Raw genomic sequence first — 26,920 nt, 5'->3', positions numbered from 1 at the left:
CCCCCCGCCGCTGCCGACATCTAGTTAATTTGCGCTTGGGGAACACAACCGCTTTCATTTGAATAGCTGTGTGTTCCCCGCCGCGCCTCATGTATAGACAGGATTGGACAGGTGATCTGTCTATCAAAGTGCCCGGGCAAGGGGGAGTGTCTATACATGACGAGGCGGGGCGGGGAACACACAGCTATTCAAATGAAAGCTGTTATGTTCCCCCAGCGCAAATCAACTAGATGTTGGCAGCGGCGGGGGGGGGGGGACTTGGCTTTCTCTTAGGGGACACAAGGCTGCATTAGGGACATGGCTGCATCAGGTACATGGCTGCATCAGGGACATGGCTGCATCAGAGACATGGCTGCATCAGGGACATGGCTGAATTTAGGGACATGGCTGAATTTAGGGACATGACTGCATCAGGGACATGGCTACATCTAGGGACATGGCTGCATCTAGGGACATGGCTGCATTAGGGACATGGCTGAATTTAGGGACATGGCTGAATTTAGGGACAAGGCTGAATTTAGGGACAGGGCTGAATTTAGGGACAAGGCTGCATTTAGGGACAAGGCTGCATTTGGGGACACAAGGCTGCATTTGGGGACACATGGCTGCATTTAAAAAAAAGTATCGGTAATCGGTATCGGCGAGTACATGAAAAAAAGTATCGGTACTTGTACTCAGTCCTAAAAAAGTGGTATCGGGACAACCCTAATTGTTACCATTGTTTTATGACAGTAAATACCTTATACAGCCCACTTCCTGTTTCTTGTCTGGCTTATGACATCATGAACAGCTCTCTCTCTCACTCTCGTGAAAGTTTGCCAGGAAGGGAGGGGGGATGAATCATAAGAGGGCCAATGAGAGCTGCAGAGCTAGAGGTGTGCCTCTGTGTGTATGTGTAAATCCAGGAAGTGAACAGACAGCAGCTTCAGCTGCCCACAGTTAAAATGGTTGTAGCCAGACTTAGTGGAGGGAGATTTCTGCAGCAAATTTGGCAAGTACAGAATCACAGTATATATAAAATAATATGCAAAGTGGTTTGAGTGAAGCTTCAGAATGCCAAAAATTATTTTATTATAAATTATGTGAGCAGACTCCAGTTCCTCTTTAAACACATTCCGACCAGCACATGACGATATACGTCGGCACAATGGCATGACTAGGCAAATGGGCATACAGGTACGCCCCCTTTAAATGGCGGCATTGTGACCGTGCTCCTTGACCGTGCACGTGGGACCCCACGGACTCGATATCCGCTGGTGTCCTGCGTTTGTGTCACGGTGAGGCAGAACGGGGAGATGCCTATGTAAACAAGGCATTTCTCTGTTCTGCCTAGTGACAGGACACTGATCTACTGCTCCTTGTCATCGGGAGCAGTGATCATTGTCGTGTCACTGGTAGCCCATCCCCCCACAGTTAGAATCACTCCCTAGGACACACTTAACACCTTCAGCGTCCCTTATGCCACGTACACACGACCGTTTTTCATGACGTGAATTATCCATATATGGACTGTTGGGATCTCTGTACACACAGAGCCCAGTTTCTTGTGTTAAAAAAGAGAAAAAGGAAAATGTAGAGGATTTCCGCAAACCTTTTACTTTTTGCGTAGATATTACAAAAGGTGTTTAATAGCATGTATCACTTAAGAGGCTGCTCATTGAGCTAAACTTATACATTAATAGCACAACATATTAATGTGTATAAAGACTGAAGCTTCATTTTCTGTCATAGACCCGACGGCACTTCGTATCACCAAATATGCATATCTATAAAAAAAGAAAACAAATGATATGACAATAAATAAATACATACATAAATATTAGTGCAACTTACAATAAAATAAAATGAGTTTGAGTTAAAGCAGGGGTTCACCCTAAAAACAATTTTCTAACATTACATCCATCATACTGCCGACATGAACAGTATGCTGTTTTTTTTTTTTCTCCGTACATACCGTTATATTAAAGTGTATCTGTGTTTTGCCTAATTTGATTAGAAATGCCCAGTACTTTCAGGTATGGTGAGTAGAGGCGGCTCTTTATTTAGGCAAATTAGGCGGTCGCCTAAGGCCTCACACTCACAGGGGCCAATGCATTACCCCAGTTTTGAGGGACAGGGGACCTTAACGTTGCTGTGCTCAGGCAGAAATAAGAGCCCTGACTCAAGAGCGGGGCCGCCAGCGTCCCTAACAACCAGTGAATATCAGTGACACCACCCCTTGTGACGTCAATGACCCAGCATGCCCTCAATCAATGGCGTCACAAGGGGACGGGTTCAGCAGGTGACATCACTGGGTGGCCCCCGCCGCTTAGTTATTAAAGAACAGGATCTGGGGGCCACCTTGTTAAAGGGGGCTTCCAGATTCCGCAGACCCCCCACAACCACCAGCCAGGGTTGTGGGGAAGAGGCTCTTGTCCTTGAATTATTTTTCCCATCATGGGTGTAAGTGGGGCCCCATGTCAAGTTTTGCCTAAGGCCTCACAAAGCCTAGAGCCGCCTCTGATGGTGAGCATGTGAATCCCTCCTCTTACAAAAATGATACTTGGTGATTGGCAACCAGAGACCCAGGGCTATCACTTGTAGGAATGTTATAATGAAGGATGCCACACTACTTCTAAGGCCTCATGCACACTGGACGTTTTTTGACGTTTTTACAACAGCTGTTTTTGGCAGTAGACGTTTTCTTCTACAGTCAATAAACTCTCCATCATGTTATCCTAAGTGTCCATGCACACATAGGCTGTTATCAGCAGTTTTGGGCAGTGGCGTTTTCTGAGCAGTAAAAATAAAAATAAACTAGTGGGTTTTGAGAGACGTTTTTCAGCTGTAAAAACGCTCTAACGCTGATACTGTGATAAACGCTCAAAAACGTCACTCACCAGCATTTTTTTTTGGCGTTTTTGATCCATTGAAAAGAAAAAAAAAGAAAAATTTACTTCAACAAACAAAAAAAACGCAAAAAAACGCTAACGCAGAAAAACGCTAATAGACGCTATTGAAAAAACATTGAAAACAGTTGTGAGAACTCACTGCAAAGCTACTGGCATTTTTATTACGTTATTTTAACGTCCAGTGTGCATGAGGCCTAAAACTTTTTCAGCGCTACTTAACCAAAAATAGATCCCTTCATTTTCATGTATAGTTATGTAGCACTACCCCCGAAGGAGATGCTGGATTGTTTTGGGCGGAATGTTACCTCTATTTCCTCGCTGTCTAGGGCAGGGGTCTCCAAACTTTTCAAACAAAGGGCCACTTTATTATCCTGCAGACTTTAGGAGGGCCGGATTGTGGCCAGCGGGGGCAGAAAATGTCCCGGGCCCAGCACCAGTGAGAATAAATGTGGCCTCAGGGTTGGTGGTTAGTAGGAGGAGGAGTAGGGCCCCTAGCAGTAGGAGTAATAGTATCCCTTCATTGATATCAGTAGAGGAAATGGTGCCCCCCTCGTTGGTGTCAGTGGAAGGAATAGTACCTCATATCAGTTGGAGGAAAATTCCCCCAAGGGCCGCATAAAGGCTGGCAAAGGGCCACATCTGGCCCTGGGGGCCACAGTTTGGAGACCCTGGCCTAGGGTATCAGATGAGAGTTGAAAAAAGTTCAATGTCCACACTTTTTCTTTGCTTTATTTGCCCAACTTGGTAAAAGAATAAAAGTAGTAGTTGAAGAGGTGGAAGGGTAATATGTAATAGGTTCAGGTGTATAACGTTTGTTCAGAAGCTCTCCTGCTTCCAGCAACACAGCTTTTGTCGCCACTCTAGCCAGAGTGGCTATTGCGCACCTGGATAGGCCTCTCTCACTAGCCTAGCAGCCAAATGTTACACGGAAACTTGGTAAAGTCTCTGCCACAGACCTTCCCAAAGATGGAGGTATATTCGGTCCAAAATCCTCTCAGCACAGGATTAAGCACCCGGATCTCTCCCGATCAATTTCTTGTGAACTTAGAACTGACAGGCGACTATCATTCAGCCTTTCAGTAATGGTACGTTCTTCGATGACGTTCAAGGCCTCTCCTGAGATACCAGCCTCTTGCTCGGTGCTCTCCAAGACAGGTTCTTCATGAAGTGGCTTCCTCCCTCAGAACGGGCAGCTCAGGATCACTCTGCAAGCGTAGACCCAGTCTGACTACCGGGCCTACTTAGTAGATCACAACTCCAGACCAACGTGATCCCGGAGCCAGGAACACTTGAGCAACCACCCCCCGCCAGGAGGGCCACACACGGGGGGTGGTGGGACGACAGACCCAGGATCGGCGACGACCCCGGACTAGTGACGTCTGTCCCTTAAGTACTCCTCCCCAGCATGCACAGCGGGACGATTAACTCCCTCTGGCTGCTGAAGGGGAACACCTAAAACACCTTGACCTGACTGCTGCCACCCTCGGCCTGGGGTGGTAACAGCACCCCAGACAACAATAGTGGTCACTCACAGTACAGCCATGGCTGGAACAGAGGCCCAAATTTAGTAAAAAATAACACAGTCTGAGTCAACTAACTCTCAGTCTACCCTCTAAATTTAAAGCAGCGCCGGCTAGAAAGTAGCAGGCCGCTACAGTTATATATGCATTTTTGGCAAAAGAGGTAGCGAGGGAGTACTATCGTTTTTGCTATCATTTGGGGGGAGGACAGAGTCCTCTTGGTTCCAGGGAAGCGTAGGGAAAGTATGTGTAGCTGTCATGGGCATAACCCAGGTTAGCTATAATATTGGGGACAGGATAGGATCCTAGGTATGAGTAGGGCCACAGATACTTAGCTCTGCAACGAAAGTGGCCTGGAAACAGTGCTAACATAAATTAGACATTGAAGTGGATGTGAACCCTGCCTATCCTAAAGCATTTTGAAACCAATAATAATCTAAGGCAGGGGTCTCCAAACTGCGGCCCGAGGGCCAGATGTGGCCCTTTGCTAGTCTTTATGCGGCCCTTGGGGCACTATTTCTCCCACTGATGTGGGGCACTATTCCTTCCACTGATACCAACAAGGGGGCACTATTTCTTCTACTTATATCAATGATGGGATTCTATTCAGGGGTCAAGTCCTGGGGAAAAAATTGTGGGAACTCCCACCCAAGATCCACTCCCCCACCAAAAAAAATATATGATATGCTCATATGCATAATTACTAAACCGCATGTTTTTTTTTTTTTTCGATCCACTGTACCTTAGTAATCCTTTATGTTACTGACCGCTTCCTGTATATGGATTCATCGGGTAGTGTGCGGGTATTCCGTCACTTCCTCGATGCCGCAATGTCTCCTGGGAGCTTTTGTCATTGTTCCCAGGAGACATTGCGGAGGTCTGCCGCAAGTTATCGCGGGATTTAGAAAGAACTTGCTTAGAGCTGGGCATCGCCGCTTAGTGAAGGATTGGCTCGGGCGGCTCGGCTGCTCTCGGCTGCTCTAGTCCTGCAAAGGGAACTGCGTTCCTGCTGTGAAAAAAGTGCAGGAACTCCGTTCCTATGCGTTCCCGCAGGACTTGAGCCTTGATTCTATTCCTCCTACTGATAGGGGCCCTACTCCTCCTCCTACTGACCACCAACCCTGAGGCCACATTTATTCTCACCGGAGCTGGGTCGGGACATTATTTCACTACATTTTAAGGAAGAAAAAAGGCATAGTTGAGTACAAAGGATAATAATCCTCAACTATGTAATTTAACATTCACACTTTAAAGATTACATGTTTTTAGTCTGTAATGGCTGCCTACATATTTCTAACATTAAAGATTTTTTTTTTATTATTAGAATGGTAAGAAGAAGAAAGAAGAAGGATTCTACAAGTGTCTAGTAGATGTAAGCTTGCAGAGTTATCCAGTCCCTTGTTGTCAGTAGTTCAGCCCATTTTCTGTCAGTTTGTGACAATGATATGCAGGTATTTGGGAAGGAGAAGACTGAAATCTAAAGCAAGCGACATGGACAAACGGACAATTGGGTTGATTAACTAAAGTCAAGTAGACTGTGCACTTTGCAAAGTGAAGTTGCTCTAGAGCTTGGTAAATGCGGTAAAGCTTCACTTTGCAAATAGTACTCAATCACGGGAAAAGAAAATAAATATACATTTTTGCTTGCATGCGATCGTATGATGGAAGTCAGCAAAGCTTCTGCTCATTTACCAAGCTGTGGCGAAACTTCTCCTGCAGAGTGCAACTGCACCTTGCAAAGTGTACATTGTATTTGCTTTTAGTAAATCGATCCCAATGTGTAAGAGACAGTTCAGCATTGAGGTTTAGACTGCTTTGGTGATGCATAAAAAAAACTAAAATTGCGTAAGCTTACTTACCGTTATCATTTGATCTTTTTGTACTTCTCGTGTTATTGTGGATTCCTTTTCTTCCCCCTTCTCATCCCACTTCTGGTGTTGTATCAATTTATTACCGTCTAGTGTAATGGTAGTCTATAACATACAATAAAAAGTAAAAAAAACAGCAGTTAGGGCATTTGTGGTGGACGAGGCCACCTTCAGCAATTTGTAACGAATGGCTGGTCATTATCCGTTCCAGGAGAATGCTCGTAATCCAAAGTACTCGCATATCAAAGCGAGTTTCCCCATTGAAGTCAATGGAAACGAAAATAATTTGTTCCGCATTGACTTCATAGGCATGCAATACCGCATGCAGCCAGAGGTGGGGGGCGCCGGAGAGCCTCAGAAACAGCCGAAAATGCCCGAGGACAGCTCGGAAACTATAAACATAAGTATTTTCGTGTCTTTCCGAGCTTTTCCGATTGGCGCCGATCGGCTGGGATCGGCTCCACTCAGCTCCCGCACCCCCCCACCTCAAGCCAAAACACAGCACTGCACACTGCTTTTGCCTGAATCCTGCACGTTTTGCGAGACGACTCGCAAACCGAGTTAGGATTTTTAAAAATACAGTACTTGTATTACGAAGCGCTCGTTACTCCGAGGTTCCACTGTACTTACAAAGGGTTTACAAATAAAAGGCATATCAGGGATGTCATGTATTTTTAACATCTACAGTCTGACTGATTAGGTTTTCATGAAAAAAGAGAACCTGTCACTTCTGAGGACTACTCACTGATACTGGAGGTTTGGGGCGAGATTGTAGCTCAACTTTTTCTAAACAAATACTGAACAAGTTTAAATTAAAATGTAAATTACTGTTATTTTGGAAGGTCAGTGGGACACTCCAGCGATATTGCGGCGGGCACATCGGACACTTTTGACACTATTTTGCGACCATTGTCATTTATACAGCAATCGGTGATATAAAAATGCACTGATTACTGTGTAAATGACACTGGCAGGGAAGGGGTTAACCACTAGGGGGTGAGGAAGGGTTTAAGTGTGTCCTAGGGAGTGATTCTAACTGTGTGGGGGCTGACAGGGAGCAGAAGATCAGTGTCCTGTCACTAGGCAGAACAGGGAGATGCCTTGTTTACAATGGCATTCCTGTTCTGCCACTCCGTGACATGATCGCGGGACACCGGGGGACACCGAGTCCGCTGGTCCCGTGGCCACGGAGATACAAAGCAACGTATCTGTACGTTGCTTTGCCTGCCTGTGCCATTCTGACGACGTATAAGTGTGTTAGGCAGTTGGAAAGTAGTTAATGTAGTCCCATCCAAGTGTCTTGACATAATTTTTTTTTAAGTATGGTGGGATGTACCAATACACATTTTTAGGTAGATTCAGGTAGAGTTAGGCCGACTTATCAGTAGATAAGTCGACCTAACTCAGAATCTACGCCGACCTATGTTTAAGCGTATGCTCAAACAGAGATACGCTTAAACATATCTAAGATAGGACGGCTTGCGCCGTCCTATCTTAGATTGCAATATTTTGGATGGCCGCTAGGTGGCGCTTCCATTGCGGTCGGCGTAGAATATGTAAATGAGTTGATACGCCGATTCACAAACGTACGCCCGGCCGTCGCAGTCGATTTACGCCGTTTCCGTAAGGCATTAGCAGGCCTAAAGTTATTCCATCTATTAGGTGGAATAACAATATTAAAGTATGGCCGCCATTCCCGCCGCGAGATTAAAATTTTATACGTCGTTTGCGTAAGTCGTCCGCGAATCAGGATTTACGTTGTTTACGTCCACGTCGAAATCAATAGGCCCGTGCGGCGTACTTAGCCGCAATGCACACTGGGAAATGTAGTCGCCCGGCGCATGCACAGTAAAAAAAAAACTTCAAAAACGTGAGGTCAAGCCTCATTACCATTAAACACGCCCCCTTCCAAGACATTTGAATTCGGCGCCCTTACGCCCGCCCGCTTTAGGCTACGCCGCCGTATATTAGCAGGCAAGTACATTGAGAATCATGTATTTGCCTAGCTAATTTACGGCGGCGTAGCCTAAACAGGCTAAGCTACGCCGCCGCAAGTTTGCACCCAGGTACCTGAATCTACCTATTTGTATATTCGCAACTCTTTGGAAATTCTTCCGTTTGGGCGCAAGATGGCAAGGACACATTCTGCCCCTCTTAACAGGTGCTGACAGTTCGGCTGAATCCTGTTCTCTACTTGCTGTTGGACCTTTGAGTGTTTCTGGCTGGGTTGCCTTCCCATTGAGTTATCTGTGAACTGTCTTTGCATTATTTAAATACACGTTCTTTCATCGCACTGAAACTGTGTGTTATTGCCGCCGCAGCGCGCTGCACCAGACTTTACATGTATACTGTGGTATAATGGTTCAATCTTCATTTACACACTGTGCACAAAAGATACTGTTAATATGTTCACCTTGCATTTCCTGCCATCTGCTGTGGTTTCTTCAAACGGTTCATTTAGTACAAAGCCCAAATCTGTGTTCTTAAAGGTACTCTCTGTTTTTATATTCCACTTATTTCCGTCATTACTGATTATCACATCAGGTTTCAAACCAATTGCAATCTTCCTGGTGGGAAAACCTACACCTACAAAAGAGTAAAAATATATATATTGGACTAATATAGAGATCCGATGACGCCAACATAAGTATTGATCACAGGCAAATTAGGCGGCTGCGAGGTCCCTGTGAGTGCGAGGCCTTGGGCGACCGTCTAATCTGCCTAATTAGATCGAAGCATTGCCAAAGCATCACAGAAGAATCAAAAACACATCAAACAAGCATGTTGAAGTGGTAGGTGTTTTAAAGCGGAGTTCCAGCCTCTTTTTAACCCTTTCATGACTAAGTATATTTCTGACATTTGGTGTTTAAGTTAAAATCCGTATTTTTTGCTAGAAAATTACTTAGAACCCCCAAACATTATATATATATTTTCAGCAGAGAATCTAGAGAATAAAATAGCGAGTGTTGCAATATTTTATGTCACACGGTATTTGTGCAGTGGTGTTTTAAACGCACCTTTTTGGGAAAAAGGACACTTTCTTGAATTTAAAAAAAACGAAACAGTAAAGTTAGTGAATTTTTTTTTGTATAATGTGAATGATGAAGTAACGCCAAAGTAAATAGATACCAAACATGTCACGCTTTATAATTGAGCGCATTTGTGGAATAGCGATAAACTACGGTACCTAAAAATCACCATAGGAAACGCTTTCAATTTTTTTACGGTTACCAGGTTAGAGTTACAGAGGAGGTCTAGTGCAAAAATTATTGCTCTCGCATGTGTGATTTGAACACTGTTTACATATGCGGGCGCGACTTCCATATTTGTTTTCTTTGCTGCACGAGCTCGCGGGGACGGGGGCACTTTTAAAAAAAAAAAAAAAAAATCTTATTTATTTTTATATTATTAAATTGTGTTTAAAAAAAAAAAATTATTACTTTTATTGCTGTCACAAGGAATGTAAATATCCGTTGTGACAGCACAGGGGGTCCCTGGGTTACGAACGAGATAGGTTTGTTCTTAAAGCGGATGTTCCGCCAAAAAAAATATTAAAAGCCAGCAGCTACAAATACTGCAGATGCTGACTTTTAATATTAGGACACTTACCTGTCCTGGAGTCCAGCGGCGTTCGCAGCAGAGGACGAGCGATCGCTCGTCACCCTGCTGCTCCCCCGCCATCCACGCTGAGGGAACCAGGAAGTGAAGCGCTCCGGCTTCACTGCCCGGTTCCCTATGGCGCATGCGCAAGTCGCGCTGCGCCCACCGATTGGCTCCCGCTGTGTGCTGGGAGCCGAGTGTTCCCAGCACACAATGGGGGGGGGCGACGGGATGTGACGCAATGCCCGTCTTTTGCCCGTGAATGCCGGGCCGGAAGTGGGTGCAAATACCTGTCTTTAGACATGTGACACCTGAGGGGGGGAGGGTGCCGATCAGCGCGACTTTAGGGTGGAGAACCGCTTTAAGTCGAATTTTTTTATTTAAACAAGGCAGACCGCTTTTCTGTCAGAGGGGAAGGTATTGATTTTGTGTTTCTGCAAAGCAGGAACATGGATCTTTGCCTTCCCCCAATTAAAGCACCTACCCCACAGAGTAAGCACAACCTAGGCATACAATAACCCCTGACGTTAACCCCTTCCCTGCCGGTGTCATTAGTGCAGTGCATATTTTTAGCACTGATCATTGTATTGGTGTCACTGGTCCCCAAAAAGTGTCAAAAGTGTCAGTTAGGAGTCCGATTTGTTGCCACAATAGTGCAGTCCCCCTATGAGTCGCTAATCGCTGCCATTACTAGTAAAAAAAAAAAAAATAACAAAAAATTTCCCATAGTTTGTAAACGCTATAACTTTTGCGCAAACCAATCAATATACGCTTATTGGGATTTTTTTTGTTACCAAAAATATGTAGCAGAATACATATTGGCTTAAATATGAATACATTAGTAGGTAGATTCACAAAGAGTTAGGCCGGCTTATCAGTAGATAAGCCGACCTAACTCTGAATCTACGCCGGCGTTTGTTTAAGCGTATGCTCAAACAGAGATACGCTTAAACAAAGCTAAGATAGGACGGCTTGCGCCGTTCTATCCTAGCTTGCAATTTTTCTGCTGGCCGCTAGATGGCGCTTCCATTGCGGCCGGCGTAGATTATGTAAATTAGCTTTTACGCCGATTCCCGAACGTACGCGAGCCCGCCGCAGTCGAATTACGTCGTTTCCGTAAGGCCTTAGGCGGCCTAAAATTATTCCACCTATGAAGTGGAATAACAATGTTAAAGTATGGCCGCCGTTCCCGCCGCGAGGTTCGAATTTTTTACGTTGTTTGCGTAAGTCGTCCGCGAATCGGGAGTTACGTCGTTTACATCCACGTCAAAATCAATAGGCACGTACGGCGTACTTAGCCGCAATGCGCACTGGGAAATGTAGTCGCCCGGCGCATGCGCAGTAGCAAAAAACGTCAAAAAACTTGAGGTCAAGCCTCATTTCCATACAACACGCCCCCCTCCAAGTCATTTGAATTAGGCGCCCTTACGCCCGCTCGTTTTAGGCTACGCCCCCGTAGATTAGCAGGTAAGTTGATTGAAAATCACTACTAGCCTAGATAATTTACGGCGGCGTAGCCTAAAAACACTAGGCTACGCCAACCTAAATGTAATCCAATCTACCTGAATCTACCTATAGGTTTATAGGATATGTTTTATAGCAGAAAGTAATTTTTTTTTTCCGAATTTGTTAATGTTAGCGGGGGAAAAAAAACGCAGAGGAGATCAAATACCACCAAAAGAAAGCTCTTTTTGTGGGAAAAAAATTACAAAACGTTTATTTGGGTACATTGTCGCAAGACCGCGCAATTGTCAGTTAAAGTAAAGCAGTGCCGTATCGCAAAAAATGCCCTGGTCATGAAGGGGGTAAATCTTCCGGAGCTGTGGTTAATGTGTGTTAAAGTCGAAGCAAATGTACAAGAGCCCTAAGTACGCAACCATCATATTACGTAAAGATTGGCAGCAAGTTCTGGCGCTGCTTGTGAAAAAAATGGGCGGGTATCTCTCCACCCATCCTGACATGTGTTCGCCATGGGCCAGCCTTAGAGAAATACTTAAACTCTCATAGATATGAAAGTATGTGATGTTCCGCTATGACTGAGAACAATTCTCAACTCATTCAGGATGTTTGTTTGGTAAAGTTGGTCATGCTTACTTTTCAAAGTTTTCATTTGAACATTTCCTTTAGTACACAGAGGTGGATTTATATTTGCTCCTATGAAGGCTAATGATCTTTTTCGAAAGAGGGATTATTTTACCTCAGGTACGAAACTACTGCATACGGCTTTTCAACAGACAGTCAACTAAAATTGCTTCAAATCTGAAAATGTGAGATGTTGGATGTAAAGCCTCGTACACACGATCGGATTTCCATCGGACAAATCCGTGGAATTTTGTGCGAAGGGCGCTGGCCGTGAACTTGTTCTGCATACAGACGGCAAGCCTTTTTCAGCCAACATTCACAAAACGATGTGGTTTTTCTGCTCTTCAGCGCCACCCTTTGGGTAACTTCTGCTAATGTTGTCTGTTATGGTTAGCATTGGTTAGCAATTGGTTCAGAGAATGCGTGTTTGTACTTTGGATTTTAGTCCGACGATCGGATAATTTGACGGAACACATTTGTTGTCGGAAAATTTGAGCGCATGCTATCCCACATTTGTTCCGACAAGAATTGCCTGATGGAGCGTACAAACGGTCGGATTATCTGGCAAAAACCCTGCCATCACACAATTGTTTTTGGAAAATCCGATCGTGTGTACGGGCCTAGATTAAGGCTTACGAGATGGACACAGTGAGGCACAGTGAGGCATGCAGATGGACACAGTGGGGCACAGTGAGGCATGCAGATGGACACAGTGAGGCATGCAGATGGACACAGTGAGGCATGCAGATGGACACAGTGAGGCATGCAGATGGACACAGTGAAGCATGCAGATGGACACAGTGGGGCACAGTGAGGCATGCAGATGGACACAGTGAGGCATGCAGATGGACACAGTGAGGCACAGTGAGGCATGCAGATGGACACAGCGAGGCATGCAGATGGACACAGCGAGGCATGCAGATGGACACAGCGAGGCATGCAGATGGACACAGCGAGGCATGCAGATGGACACAGCGAGGCATGCAGATGGACACAGCGAGGCATGCAGATGGACGTAGTGAGGCATGCAGATGGACACAGCGAGGCACAGTGAGGCATGTAGATGGACACAGTGAGGCATGCAGATGGACACAGTGAGGCATGCAGATGGACACAGTGAGGCATGCAGATGGACACAGTGAGGCACAGTGAGGCATGCAGATGGACACAGTGAGGCATGCAGATGGACACAGTGAGGCATGCAGATGGACACAGTGAGGCATGCAGATGGACACAGCGACGCATGCAGATAGGACACAGTGAGGCATGCAGATGGACACAGTGAGGCACAGTGAGGCATGCAGAGGGACACCGTGAGGCATGCAGATGGACACAGTGGGGCACAGTGAGGCATGCAGATGGACACAGTGAGGCTGAAAATGGGCACAGCGAGGCTGCAGATGGACATTGTTGACCCTCTTTTCCACTTACAGTAGCTGCTGCATTCTCACCCTAGGCTTATACTCGAGTCAATAAGTTTTCCCATTTCTTGTGGTAAAATTAGGTGCCTCGGCTTATACTCGGGTATATACAGTACATAACTCGAGTAAAATAAAAACACTAATTTAGGGAGAAGGTTACATGAGATTATAGTTTTCTTTGTAATTATGTACTGCAGCATTGTTATTAAAGCGGAGTTCCGGCCACAATTTTAAAAATAAAAAGTTTTTAAATATAAATACCCCTGTAATACACAAGCTTACTCACGGCTCCTGCGGACTGCACCCCCCCCCCCCCCCCCGCTTCTCAAGATTTTTAATCAAAAAATGACACTCGCGGCTCCCGCGGACTGCACCCCCCCTCGCGGGAGCCGCGAGTGTAAATTAGTGAATTTTTTTTTTGAGAAGTGGGGGGGGGGGTGCCGCGGGAGCCGTGAATGACTTTTAATGACCAAAAATTCTTGAGAAGGGGGGGGGGCCGCGGGAGCCGTGAATGACTTTTAATGACAAAAAATTCTTGAGAAGGGGGGGGGGGGCCGCGGGAGCCGTGAGTGACATTTATTAAAACAATTATTGAGTCTCAGAGGGGAGGGGGGTGTTACTGCGTGATTAGGAGGGGAGGTGACTCAACAATCCCAGGAGTCTGTGCGATGTAGGCAGAGGAAAACGACCGCAGATCAGGAAGTAGGCAGATTAGGAAGTCTGCCTAGCAACAACCGTTTTAAGGTATGTAAAAACATTTTTTTTTTTTTTTTACTCCACTAATGAATTTTTTTTGAAAGTGATGATGCAGAGTTTAATTTGAGGGTGGAGCTCCGCTTTAACTCTGGAAATTACAAAGCCATTTGCGAGCTCCAAGTACTCTCTTTATCCTCACATCTCACATGACAGCGTCTGCCCCGGGTATCTGGAAAGAGAGATGCACAGGATACCAAAGGTTTTGTGTTTCCCAATTGAGGGAATACACTGTAGAATGTGGACAAAAAGCTTTTTCCCCCATTTATCAACTGCTGTACAGCAAGGCACTGTGAGACAGATTATTAAAGGGGTTGTAAAGCTATTTTTTTCCCCTAAATAGCTTCCTTTACCTTAGCGCAGTCCTCCCTCACTTACCTCATCCTTCCATTTTGCTTTTAAATGTCCCTATTTCTTCTGAGAAATCCTCACTTCCTGTTCTTCTGTCTGTAAGGCTTTCTCCTTGGTGTGGAGTGTTGTGCTCGCCCCCTCCCTTGGATTACAGGAGAGTCAGGACGCTCTCTACGTTGCAGGTAGAGAAAGGAGCTGTGTGTTAGAGAGCGTCCTGACTCTCCCGTAGTCCAAGGGAGGGGGCAAGCACGACTCTCCACACCAGGGAGAAAGCCTTGCATTACTGTGTGGAGTTACAGACAGAAGAAGAATAAATAGCCCATTAACCACTTAAGGACCGCCTCCTGCACATATACATCGGCAGAATGGCATGGCTGGGCACAGGGATGGATTGGCCTACAGGGAGTTTCCCGGTGGGCCGATGGCTCAGTGGGCCGGCTTCAGTGACAGTGGACCGCCGCCCCTCTCTGCTCCTCTGTCTCTCCCTTCCCGCAGCGCTCACCTCCTCTCCCTTCCCGCAGCGCTCACCTCCTCTCCCTTCCCGCAGCGCTCACCTGAGGGAAACAAAGAAGCAGGGGGAGGACCAGAGGAGCAGGGGGGATGACAGAGGAGCATGGGGGAGGGGACAGACAGCTGACTCAACAGCTATGGCCTGGGAGTTTCTCACTTCTGCCTAATCTTTTCCCATAAGGGGGGGCACCAATCTTATTCTTTCCCCCGGGTGAAATAATGTCTAGCTTCCCCACTGGTACTGCCTATAAGAGTACCAGTACCAGCCATTCTACTCTTATAAAGTAAAACGGCTAGTGGCTAGTGAAGGGGAGATGGGGCTTGGGTGGCCGGGGGGGGGGTGTGCGGGAGTTGTCCGGCCGCCGTTGGAGAGACCTGTCTAAGTGGGCCAGTCTGGATGAAGTCCAGGGCCAAATTTTTGTCCCAGTCCAGCCCTGGCTGGGCACAAGCACGTACCTGTACGTCCTCTTCAAGTGCCCAGCCATGGGTCACGGGCGCGCGCCCGCGACCCTGTCCAAAGCTCCGTGGGACCCACGGACCCGATCGCCGCTGGAGTCCCGCGATCGGTCCCCGGAGCTGAAGAACGAGGAGAGCTGTGTGTAAACACAGCTTCCCCGTTCTTTACAGTGGCAGTGTCATTGATCGTGTGTTCCCTGATATAGGGAAACACGATCAATGATGTCACACGTCCAGCCCCACCCCCTACAGTTAGAAACACATATGAGGTCACACTTAACCCCTTCAGCGCCCCCTAGTGGTTAACTCCCAAACTGCAATTGTCATTTTCACAGTAAACAATGCATTTTTATAGAATTTTTTGCTGTGAAAAATGACAATTGTCCCAAAAATGTGTCAAAATTGTCCGATGTGTCTGCCATAATGTCGCGGTCACGGAAAAAATTATTAATAAAAATGCAATAAAACTATCCCCTATTTTGTAAACACTATAAATTTTGCGCAAACTAATCAATAAACGCTTATTGCAATTTTTTTTACCAAAAATAGGTAGAAGAATACGTATCGGCCAAAACTGAGAAAAAAAATTAATTTATATCTTTTTTGGGGGTATTTATTATAGCAAAAAGTTAAAAATATTTCATTTTTTTTTTAAATTGTCGCTCTATTTATGTTTATAGCGCAAAAAATAAAAACCGCAGAGGTGATCAAATGCCACCAAAAGAAAGCTCTATTTGTGGGAAAAAAAGGACATCAATTTTGTTTGGGAGCCACATCGCACGAACAGGCAATTGTCAGTTAAAGCGACGCAGTGCCAAATCGCAAAAACTGGCCGGGTCCTTTACCTGCATTTTGGTCCGGGGCTTAAGTGGTTAAAAAAAAAACACAATTTGCTGCAATATTCAGACTCAATCCAGAGACTTTTTTCTGCCACTAGATGTCTTCAGCGATGGCGAGCATCATTAAGCTCACTAATCTGCCCCAGCGCTCTGCTTTCTCTTCCTATCAGCATGCTTCGTGTTAGCACTTGATTGGCTCCTTGTACTGCTTCTTCCTCTCACACTCCTGCCTTGATGAACAGACTACTGATTCCAAATCAAATTTAGATATTTATGCAACTTGCATTTAAAAAAATACATTTAATAATGTGTTAATAATTACAGAGCTACATTATGTGGGCCTTTTCTATCTACCTAGAGTTGACCTAATGATTTTTTTTAAATACATAACTGGAGTAAAATGAAAACAGTAATTTAGGGAGGTGATTACATGAGATTATAGTTTTCTTTGTAATTACAGTATGTACTGCAGCTTTGTTGTCATTGGCTCCTTGTACTGCTTCTTCCTCTCACACTCCCGCCTTGATGAACAAAGACTACTGATTCCAAATCAAATTTAGATATTTATGCAACTTGCATTTAACCACTTCCCGCCCAGTCAATAACAGATTGACGCCCGGGAAGTGGTTCTGAAATCCTCACTGGACATCTATTGACGTCCTGCAGGATTCCATGCCGCGCGCGCCCGTGGGGGCGCGCAGCGCGGCGATCGGTGATGTGTGGTGTCAGCCTGACACCCTGCATCTCCGATCTCGGGAAAGAGCCTCCGGCGGGGGCTCTTTACCACGTGATCAGCCGTGTCCAATCACGGCTGATCACGATGTAAACAGGAAGAGCCGTTGATGGCTCTTCCTCACTCGCGTTTGACAGTCGCGAGTAGAGGAGAGCCGATCGGCGGCTCTCCTGACAGGGGGGGTTGCGCTGATTGTTTATCAGCGCAGCCCCCCCTCGGATCGCCACACTGGACCACCAGGGAAGGGCAAACAAAAAGGGGGCAATAAAAAAAAAAAGATGCCAATCAGTGCCCACAAATGGGCACTGACTGGCAACATGGATAAATCAGTGCCACCCCACAGTGTCCATCAGTGCCACCCCACAGTGCCCATCCATGCCCAGTGCCCACCTATCAGTGCCACCCATAAGTACCCATCAGTGCCACCCATCAGTGCCGCCCATGAGTGCCGCCTATGTGTGCCCATCAGTGCAGCCTATGAGTGCCCATCAGTGCCGCATACCAGCGCCGCCAATCAGTGCCACCTCATCGGTGCCCATCAGTACTACCTCATCGATGTCCATCCGTGCCATCTCATCGGTGCCCATCAGTGCCGCCATATCAGTGCCCGTAATTGAAAGAGAAAACGTACTTATTTACAAAAAATTAACAGAAAAAAATAAAAACTTAATTTTTTTCAACATTTTCAGACTTTTTTTAGTTGTTGCGCAAAAAAAAAAAATCGCAGAGGTGATCAAATACCACCAAAAGAAAGCTCTATTTGTGGGGAAAAAAGGACGCCAATTTTGTTTGGGTACAGTGTAGCATGACCACTCAATTGCCATTCAAAGTGTGACAGTGCTGAAAGCTGAAAATTGGCTTGGGTGGGAAGGTGCGTAAGTGCCCTGTATGGAAGTGGTTAAAAAAAACATTTAATAACGTGTAAATAATTAGAGCTACATTTTGTGGGCCTTTTATATCTACCTAGAGTTTAGCTTTAAACTTTTTTTGTTCAGAGCCTTTTTTCTCTTTTTGTGAGTCTCTATTAGGCCCCTTTCACACTTGTGCGACTTGTCCTTCGACTTGGGACTGTAAAGTCGCATGACAAGTTGTACCCCATGATTTCCAATGAGTACCATTCATATCTGTGCGACTTCAATTCGCACCGACCTTCAAAGTAGTCCCTGTACTACTTTGGTCTGACCTTGATGCGCGTTCAGGTCCATAGACCTCAAGTTTACACAGGCATTCCCTGAAATCATGGCAAAGCCTTGTCAAAATTGTGGTAGAAATTGCAGCAAAATCGCGCAATTTTGAAGTCGCGGTAGTGTGAAAGGGGCCTTAGGCTTATAACAGAATGCAAAAAGTAAAATCATACCCAGGCTTTTTCAAAAATTACCAAATGAAGTGGGAAGGGCCCTGGGGGGAGAGCTCCAGGAACAATGAAAAAGAGTCAGGGGTCCTTCATGGTTTCTTGCACCAGGGCCCTGAAGGTTTTAGTTACACCTCTGGCACAACCAATTGGCTCCTTGTGTAGAAAAAAGAAAAAACACAGGCCCAGATTCTCAAAGGGCTTACGACGGCGCAGCGCCATGTACGCCGTCGTAAGTCCTAATCTGGCTCATCGTATCTATGCGACTGATTCTTAGAATCAGTTACGCATAGATATCCATTAGATCCGACAGGCGTAAGTCTCTTACGCCGTCGGATCTTAACTGCAATTTTTTTTAGCCCGCTAGGTGGCGCTTCCGTCGATTTCCGCGTCGAGTATGCAAATTAGCTAGATACGCGAATTCCCGAACGTACGCGCGGCCGACGCAGTAAAGTTACGACGTTTACGTTAGGCTTTTCCCGGCGTATAGTTGCCCCTGCTATATGAGGGGCAGCCAATGTTAGGTATGGCCGTCGTTCCCGCGTTGAAATTTTAAAAAGTTACGTCGTTTGCGTAAGTTGTCCGTGAATGGGGCTGGACGTAATTTACGTCCACGTCAAAACCAATGACGTCCTTGCGACGTCATTTAGAGCAATGCACACTGGGATATTTTAGGGGCGGCGCATGCGCAGTTCGTTCGGCGCGGGGACGCGCTTCATTTAAATGATACACGCCCCCTAATTCGAATTCCGCCGGGTGATTTACGATATGCCGCCGCAACTTTACAGGCAAGTGCTTTGTGAATATAGCACTTGCCTGAAAAACTTGCGGCGGCGTAACGTAAATGAGATACGTTACGCCCGGACAATTTTCCGGCGATCTACGTGAATCTGGGCCACAGACTTTACATGTACATGATGGATGACATAACAACTTCATAAAATATATATTTCATTTTATTGTCACTTAAAAACATATTGTATTAAAAAAACACCTCAGCTCTGCTCTCCTCCACCTCTCCCAGCCACCAGCCCCCCCCCCCCCCCCCCCGCAGAAATAAAGATCTGTAGCATTTTAGTGCTGTATGGATCGCGTGAGTTAAATACGGTACCTTATGGAGACAGGAGTATCGGTATGCACAGTGTGACATGTTGATTTAGTGCAGAGCCTCTGCACTGAGACTGTACCTTCCGTGACTGCAGAGGAAGGAGGGGCCCCGAGATCCCCCGCCGACAGCGGGGAGGAGGAGGAGACCAGCAGGGAGATGAGCTGAGCGCCGCTCTGTACCAAAGGCACCTGACACGGCTAGATCAAAAAGACGCATACACAGCACACTGCACACTGCCGTACCAGAGAGGATTATAGGAGTCCACAAGCACCTCAAACTAGGGCTTATTTTCGGGGTAGGGCTTATATTGCAGCCCTCCTGGAAAATAGCACTAGGTCTTACTTTCGGGGAAGGTCTTATTTTCGGGGAAACACGGTACTTCATTATACCGTATGTTACAATATACAGGACTTACATTATTGAGATCCACAAGGTCAGCACATTTCTCACAAATAGCTTTTTCAGGACCTTTTCTTAGGCTACAATGAGAGAATAGAACCTTGCTAAGTAAAAGACAATTCATTATTTAACATATTCTTAAGAAATATATGTATTATGTTATATAATGACTTGTCTTTTACTTAGCTATCATCTATTCTCTTTTTGGAACCCAAGAAAGGGTCCTGAAGAAGTTATTTGTGAGAAACACGTGGATCTCAATAATACAAGTCATGTATACTGTAACATATGGTGTAATGTTGTATTGGAATGGGTTGAGAGATCTATGTTGAACCTTGCTTGAATATCTCTTTTTTAAATGACAATGAAATTAAATATATATTTTTATGACGTTTCTGTTTCATCCCTCATGTACTAGTAAAGTCTGTGTTTTTCATTTGTTTCCGTATGATGCTAGGATGTGATACTTTTTGTCTGAGCTCTGCTATACCGTCACTGCAAAACACTGATACCAAGTCAAATTCAATCAAATTCAAGTCAAAAAAAAAAAAAAAAGGAAATAAACACAACACACACACACACACACACTAACAATTAAGGATGTATTAGTAAATACAGATTTGCATTCATTTGTGCTTTTTTATTATCTGTCATAGCATGGCAATGCTATGCACAGCAACGATTTGGGGACATTTTGGCACAGAAGAAGCCCATTGATTGCAATGTGCTGAGTTAGAGCAATGCATGTAAATGTGTAATATAATATCTCATAACTGTAAATGTGCCTTTTATCTGAAAGTTTTTGGAGAAACTTAGAATCAACAAAAAGTGAACCACTCCCACCCTCCAAGCATTCTCCTTGTATGCTGGAATAAGATTCTGGCTTGGTCCATCACTCCTCATCATATTGCTTGGTGTAATTGCTATGATGTCTTCACAGGCAAAACGTAATCAGCCAACAAGTTGCAACACATGGTCTTGCCCCTAGGGCCAACCTTCTGACATGTTTCTCCTGATGGGCATCCTCTATGATTAAAGGCTAAGTCCACCTTTAATACCATGTTACACCCATATGTAAGATGTAACTTTGACATTATATAGGGTGGGGGGTTCTCGCCCCGGCAGCAGCTGTCAGACTTGAAATCAGAGTGTGTCATTCATTCATCTATGTCAGGGGTCTCCAAACTTTCTAAACAAAGGGCCGGTTTACTGTCCTTCAGACTTTAGGGGGGCCGTGGGAGTAGAAAATGTCCTGGCTTTCAGTGGGAATAAACAATGCCCTATCTTTGGCAGTAGGAGGACCATCATTGATATCAGTGGAAGGAATAGTTCCCCATTGTTGGAATCAATTGAAGGAAGAGTACCCCATTGTTGGAATCAGTTGAAGGAAGAGTACCCCATTGTTGGAATCAGTTGGAGGAAGAGTACCCCATTGTTGGAATCAGTTGGAGGAAGAGTACCCCATTGTTGGAATCAGTTGGAGGAAGAGTACCCCATTGTTGGAATCAGTAGGAGGAAGAGTACCCCATTGTTGGAATCAGTAGGAGGAAGAGTACCCCATTGTTGGAATCGGTTGAAGGAAGAGTACCCCATTGTTGGAATCGGTTGGAGGAAGAGTACCCCATTGTTGGAATCGGTTGGAGGAAGAGTACCCCATTGTTGGAATCGGTTGGAGGAAGAGTACCCCATTGTTGGAATCGGTTGGAGGAAGAGTACCCCATTGTTGGAATCGGTTGGAGGAAGAGTACCCCATTGTTGGAATCGGTTGGAGGAAGAGTACCCCATTGTTGGAATCGGTTGGAGGAAGAGTACCCCATTGTTGGAATCGGTTGGAGGAAGAGTACCCCATTGTTGGAATCGGTTGGAGGAAGAGTACCCCATTGTTGGAATCGGTTGGAGGAAGAGTACCCCATTGTTGGAATCGGTTGGAGGAAGAGTACCCCATTGTTGGAATCGGTTGGAGGAAGAGTACCCCATTGTTGGAATCGGTTGGAGGAAGAGTACCCCATTGTTGGAATCGGTTGGAGGAAGAGTACCCCATTGTTAGAGTCAGTTGGAGGAATAGTGCACCATCTTTGGTGCCAAATGGAGGGAATTCTGCCCCATCGTTGATGTCAGGGGGAGGAATTTTGCTTTGTTCTTGGTATCAGTGGGAGGAATTTTGCCTTGTTATTTGTGTCAGTGGGAGGAAAATGGACCCATTGTAGGTATCAATGCAAGGAACTATGCTCCATCAATGGTATCAATGCAAGGAATTATGTTCCATCAATGGTGTCAATGGAAGGAATTTTGCCCCATTGTTGGTATCAGTGGAAGGAATTATGCCCTTTTGGTGGTGTCAGTGCGAGGAATGATGCCCCATTATTGGTGTCAGCGACATGAATTGTGCCCCATTATTAGTGTCATTGGATGGAATAGTGCCCCAAGAGCCGACTAAAGGCAAACAGTTTGTAGACCGCTGATCTATGTGAATAGATTTTAAGTCCCATCTGTGAATAAATAAACTGAACTTGCAGCAGACAGACTTGTAGTTCTCAATGGAACACAAGTGCAGTGATCAGCACACGTCTAGCCCATTGATTCTCTCTCATTGAAAGCCTGTACCTCCGTATGGACATGGAGCTGTTGGAAGTCTTCAGTACCCTGGCATTGCATCTGTGATCCACTAATCGCTATTGCAATGCTTTCCAAGCTCATGTGCCAAACAAAAACATAATAAAAAGTTATAATATATTAATATACAGTAAAACCTTGGTTTGCGAGCATAATTCGTTTCAGAAACATGCTTGTAATCCAAAGCACTTGTATATCAAAGCATTTTTTTTTACAGGGTATAAAAGAGAAGAGAGGCACCTCTAAGTGTAGCAATAATTTGCTAAATGTTGAACCTTCATTAAATGTAACCAAATTGCTACACTTAGAGGCTCCTCTCTTCTTTTTTATACTCAGTTGTGACATGACGCTACTCTTAGATCAAGACATCGCTTGTATATCAAGGCAAAATTTATTAAAACCTTTTGCTTGTCTTGCAAAACGCTCTCAAACCAAGTTACTCTCAAACCAAGGTTTTACTGTATGCACATTTTTCCTGCAAACATATGTGCATTTCTTATTTTTTTGCGAAAGGTGGAGTTAACCTTTAAACCCTTCAGGTGAGACATGTCAGAGTACAGAAAAATGTAATAACCTGTTATTTATATAATTCCTATTTGCATTTTTCTAAGTCTAGGCAATCAGAAAAAAATGTAATAAGAAGTTCACTCACCAATATCTTTCATGTATTCCTCAAACTGTTCAGAACAAACCAGCTTCCAGCACCCTAGAAGTTCATCGGCCATGGCGGCAGCGCTTTTCTGAGTCTAGGTAATACAGAAAGATCAGAGGACTACAGAAAGTGAGGGAAGAGTAACGGGAGTTCCTTTATAAAGAGCAGGGCTGAACTGCAGTGATGTCACCAGCAGCAGTCAATGGGGAGAAGAACGACCTCCCTCTTCCCTCCAGAGCTGATTCAGCACTTGTTCTGCGCCTTACAAGAATACACATATTTCATCTTTGCTGGATTTTGCAAGAAATGACACGTTCTCGCGCACCCACCTCTTCCAGCGTAGCTTTCTCTCCACACCCACTCTCAGCCTTCGCCGACAGCAACATTTATTAATGACATGTCTGACTTTCACTGAGAAAACTGACTTTTATGTTGTATACAAACCACAAAACCTGGGGCTGCCAACAGCTGATGCCTTATTTATTATAGATTTTACTTTAAATCTCGCTGCAGAGGGAATTTGTGCTGCAAAAAAAGGAGGCTGTCATTGCTGACCCCTGCTTCTGATAATACTAGTTCCCTGGCTGCATAGCTCCCAACTGTCCCTGATTTCGAGGGACTGTCCCTGATTTCGTGGGACTGTCCCTGATTTGGAGCAATGTCCCTCTGTCCCTCATTCTTCCCTCATTTTGGTCTGATCTTTATAGAATAGATGTATATAAAATGCACTTTTTATCTATCAAAAAGTGTTTCCCAGTGTTCATCTGATTTTCTAAAATGCTGCATTTGTAAATTCCAAAAGCCAATATAAAGAAATAGTAGTGGTAAAAAAAGCACTTGTGGATTTAACCAATCTTATTTTTTTGTACAATTCTCCTTTAAGGGGGCGTGGCAAGGGGTGTGTCCTATGCCTACATACTTTTGCTGATAGGTGTCCCTCATTCCCATCTCAGAAAGTTGGGAGTCATGTGGCTGTAATGCCGAAAGTACACAGAAGTACTACAGCTACTGGAATGTTCAGGATATAGACAGCAATGGCAGCCTCTGTATTCCCCCCCTGTACAGGTTCCCTTTAAATCCCAACTCCAGGAATTAGACAAACTAATGCCGCGTACACGCGACCGTTTTTAATGTCATGGAAAAAACAATGTTTTTCTCAACGTGATTCTTGTCAAGCCTGCCTTGTATACACAGGGGGCCGGATTCAGATACATTGGTGCATCTTTCCGGGTGGCGTAACGTATCTCAGATACGTTACGCCACCGTAAATTAGGGCGCAAGTTCCGTATTCAGAAAGAACTTGCGCCCTTAGTTACGGCGGCGTAACGTATGTGTGTCGGCGTAAGCCCGCCTAATTCAAATGTGTATGATGTGGGCGTGTTTTATTTAAATTACATGTGACCCCGCGTATTTGACGTTTTTTACGAACGGCGCCGCAAATCGTCATTGCTTTAGACGTGAACGTAACTTACATACAGCCCTATTCGCGAACGACTTACGCAAACACGTAAAATGTTCAAAACTCAACGCGGAAACAACGTCCATACTTAACATAGGATACGCCTCATATAGCAGGGGTAACTTTACGCCGGAAAGCACACAAAGTTTGGGGAATACAACAGGGTACCCCCGGACTTATCCAGGCATCGGAAATGGGACTTCAGGAGGTCAAAGGTGCGTTCCACCACTGCACGGGTACGTATGTGTGCATCATTGTATCTTTGCTCTCCTCTGGTTTGGGGATCCCGGAATGGAGTCATGAGATGGGGTCCAAGTGCATATGCCGCGTCACCTGGAAGGGAAAAGACAGGAGGATGTTAGCCGTGCGTGTGCCCCTCGTGATGTCTGCATCATGGGGTAGGACAGTCATTCCTGACTCCCATGTCACTCACTAACCAGCCAGCTGTTCCCATACATGTTCTGTTCGAATTCCGTTGGGATGGTGCTTTGACGGTATATGTAGCTGTCATGGCTGGACCCTGGGTGTTTGGCACGGACGTGCCATATGAGGCATTGGGCATCGGCTATCACCTGTACGTTGATGGAATGCCAATACTTACGATTGCAGTGTCACGGGGGGGCTGTAGTGCCACATGTGTGCAATCAAGGGCCCCCATGGTGCGTGGGAATCCTGCAATCCTGTAGAAATCTGCCATTGCCTTCTGCCGCAGATGCTCATGGGTGGGTTTGATGAAGTGGTGGGACATGCGTCTGAGGATTGCGGGGACAACCTGGTGCACACATCTGCTCATGGTGGATTGTGACAAACCAGCCACGACTCCACTTGTTCTTTGAAAAGATCCACTTGCAAGGAAATGCAGTGTTGCCAGTACCTTGACCAGTGGCTGCACTGCATGTGCGCCATGTGTCTTGCTGGTGATGTCATCCTGCAGGGTTCTGGCTAATTCCATGATGGCATCAGGGCTGAATCTGAAGATGCGATACACCTCCAATTCCCCCATGCCAAAGACATCTATGCGCGTTCGGTATATCCTCTCCCGTGCCCTCCTACGTGCCCGTCGACGCAGTAGTGCTATGACTACGGCTGCCCCTGGCATGTTGGCATACAGATGTATTGTCCTGCAAGTGTTGGTGCTCAGGTCATCTGTAACGGTGCTGCTGTAGCTGCTCTCCAGCTGACCTGTGCAACTCTGGTGCAAAGTTACCCCTGCTTTATGAGGGGTAACTTTCCGCCGGACTTTCCACTTACGCGCACCGCGCATAGCCTGCGCCGGCCAAACGTACGTTTCTGAATCGGCGTATCTCACTCATTTGCATATTTGAATACAAAATCCATGGGAGCGGAAGATCCGTCCAGCGTAAATATGCGCCTACGCCTACGCCGGTCGGAAGAAGCCTATTTTGAGGCATATCTGGTTCTGTGGGTAGGGCGCATAGATACGACGGCGCAAATTTACACTTACGCCGCGCATCTCAAGATACGCCAGCGTAAGTGCTATCTGAATCCGGGCCACTGGGTGTGCAATCTACTGCGGGTGTCAAAGTAATCCTAGTAAAACACCAAATACAGATCACAAACTGAGTGTGCTTGCCTGCAGCAGATCACTTGGTACCACAGCATCATGCGATCCAGCGCAGTGCATTTTTGAAAAGCAGTGCATGCACTATTTTGGTGTGATTTCAGCCCAAATGTCACAAAGGAATGTCACTGTTCAGGTACGAAATGGCCTTAAAATCTAGTTTGAGTCAAGGGACATGACACTTTTAATCTGATGTGTCCCTTGTGATGCTTGCTACTGCTTTTCTTAAAAGCCCCTCTGTAATCCTCCGGTGCAGCAGGGTTTAACAGAACTGATAGAGCACTCATCAAAAGCGACAACTATGTCTGCCCTTTCCGCCCCTCTTCGATTCATAGAAGCAGTAACTACAGCTTCTATTAAAAAATTGTAATCTATAAAGTGGATGATTGCTCTCCATTCACAGATCATGTTTCATTCACAGGACTTGAAGTATGGCTTCTGTGAATAGAGGAGGGGGTGGAAAGGACAGGCATTGTCACAGCCAGTGGCTTCGCTAGGGGTGGCTATTGGGGCTATAGCCCCGAATCTGGGGTCCATAGCCCCAAGTGTCTTGCCGCAGGGGTTCCTCCCTAACCAGCATGCCCTGGCCTCTCTGCAGGCAGGCAGATGAGAAAAGCGAGTGGGCAGATGAGCAGAGATTACATCATCTGTCTCTGTCCACCCCGCATTACCGCTCTTCCGCCCTCACAGCCAAGCCTCTTCAATGTCGGAGTGAGGTGCAGCGGGGAGCAG

The 26,920-nt window shown here is 45.7% G+C and overlaps 1 protein-coding gene across 1 annotated transcript; it reads right to left on the bottom strand.

Moving 5' to 3' along the window:
* Nucleotides 1-1,573: 1,573 nt before the first annotated feature.
* LOC120941198 (fatty acid-binding protein, adipocyte-like) lies at nucleotides 1,574-23,291 on the bottom strand. Its single transcript, XM_040354500.1, has 4 exons — nucleotides 23,148-23,291; nucleotides 8,693-8,865; nucleotides 6,271-6,384; nucleotides 1,574-1,766 (listed from the first exon to the last, which is right to left on the bottom strand). Exons 1-4 carry the CDS (start codon nucleotides 23,218-23,220, stop codon nucleotides 1,716-1,718), a joined length of 411 nt encoding a protein of 136 aa, XP_040210434.1. The 5' UTR covers nucleotides 23,221-23,291; the 3' UTR covers nucleotides 1,574-1,715.
* Between the last annotated feature and the right edge of the window lie 3,629 nt (nucleotides 23,292-26,920).

The sequence above is a fragment of the Rana temporaria genome, chromosome 5 (assembly GCF_905171775.1).
Source record: "Rana temporaria chromosome 5, aRanTem1.1, whole genome shotgun sequence".
NCBI classification, from domain to species: domain Eukaryota; kingdom Metazoa; phylum Chordata; class Amphibia; order Anura; family Ranidae; genus Rana; species Rana temporaria.
This window is presented reverse-complemented; position numbering and strand designations above follow the sequence as displayed.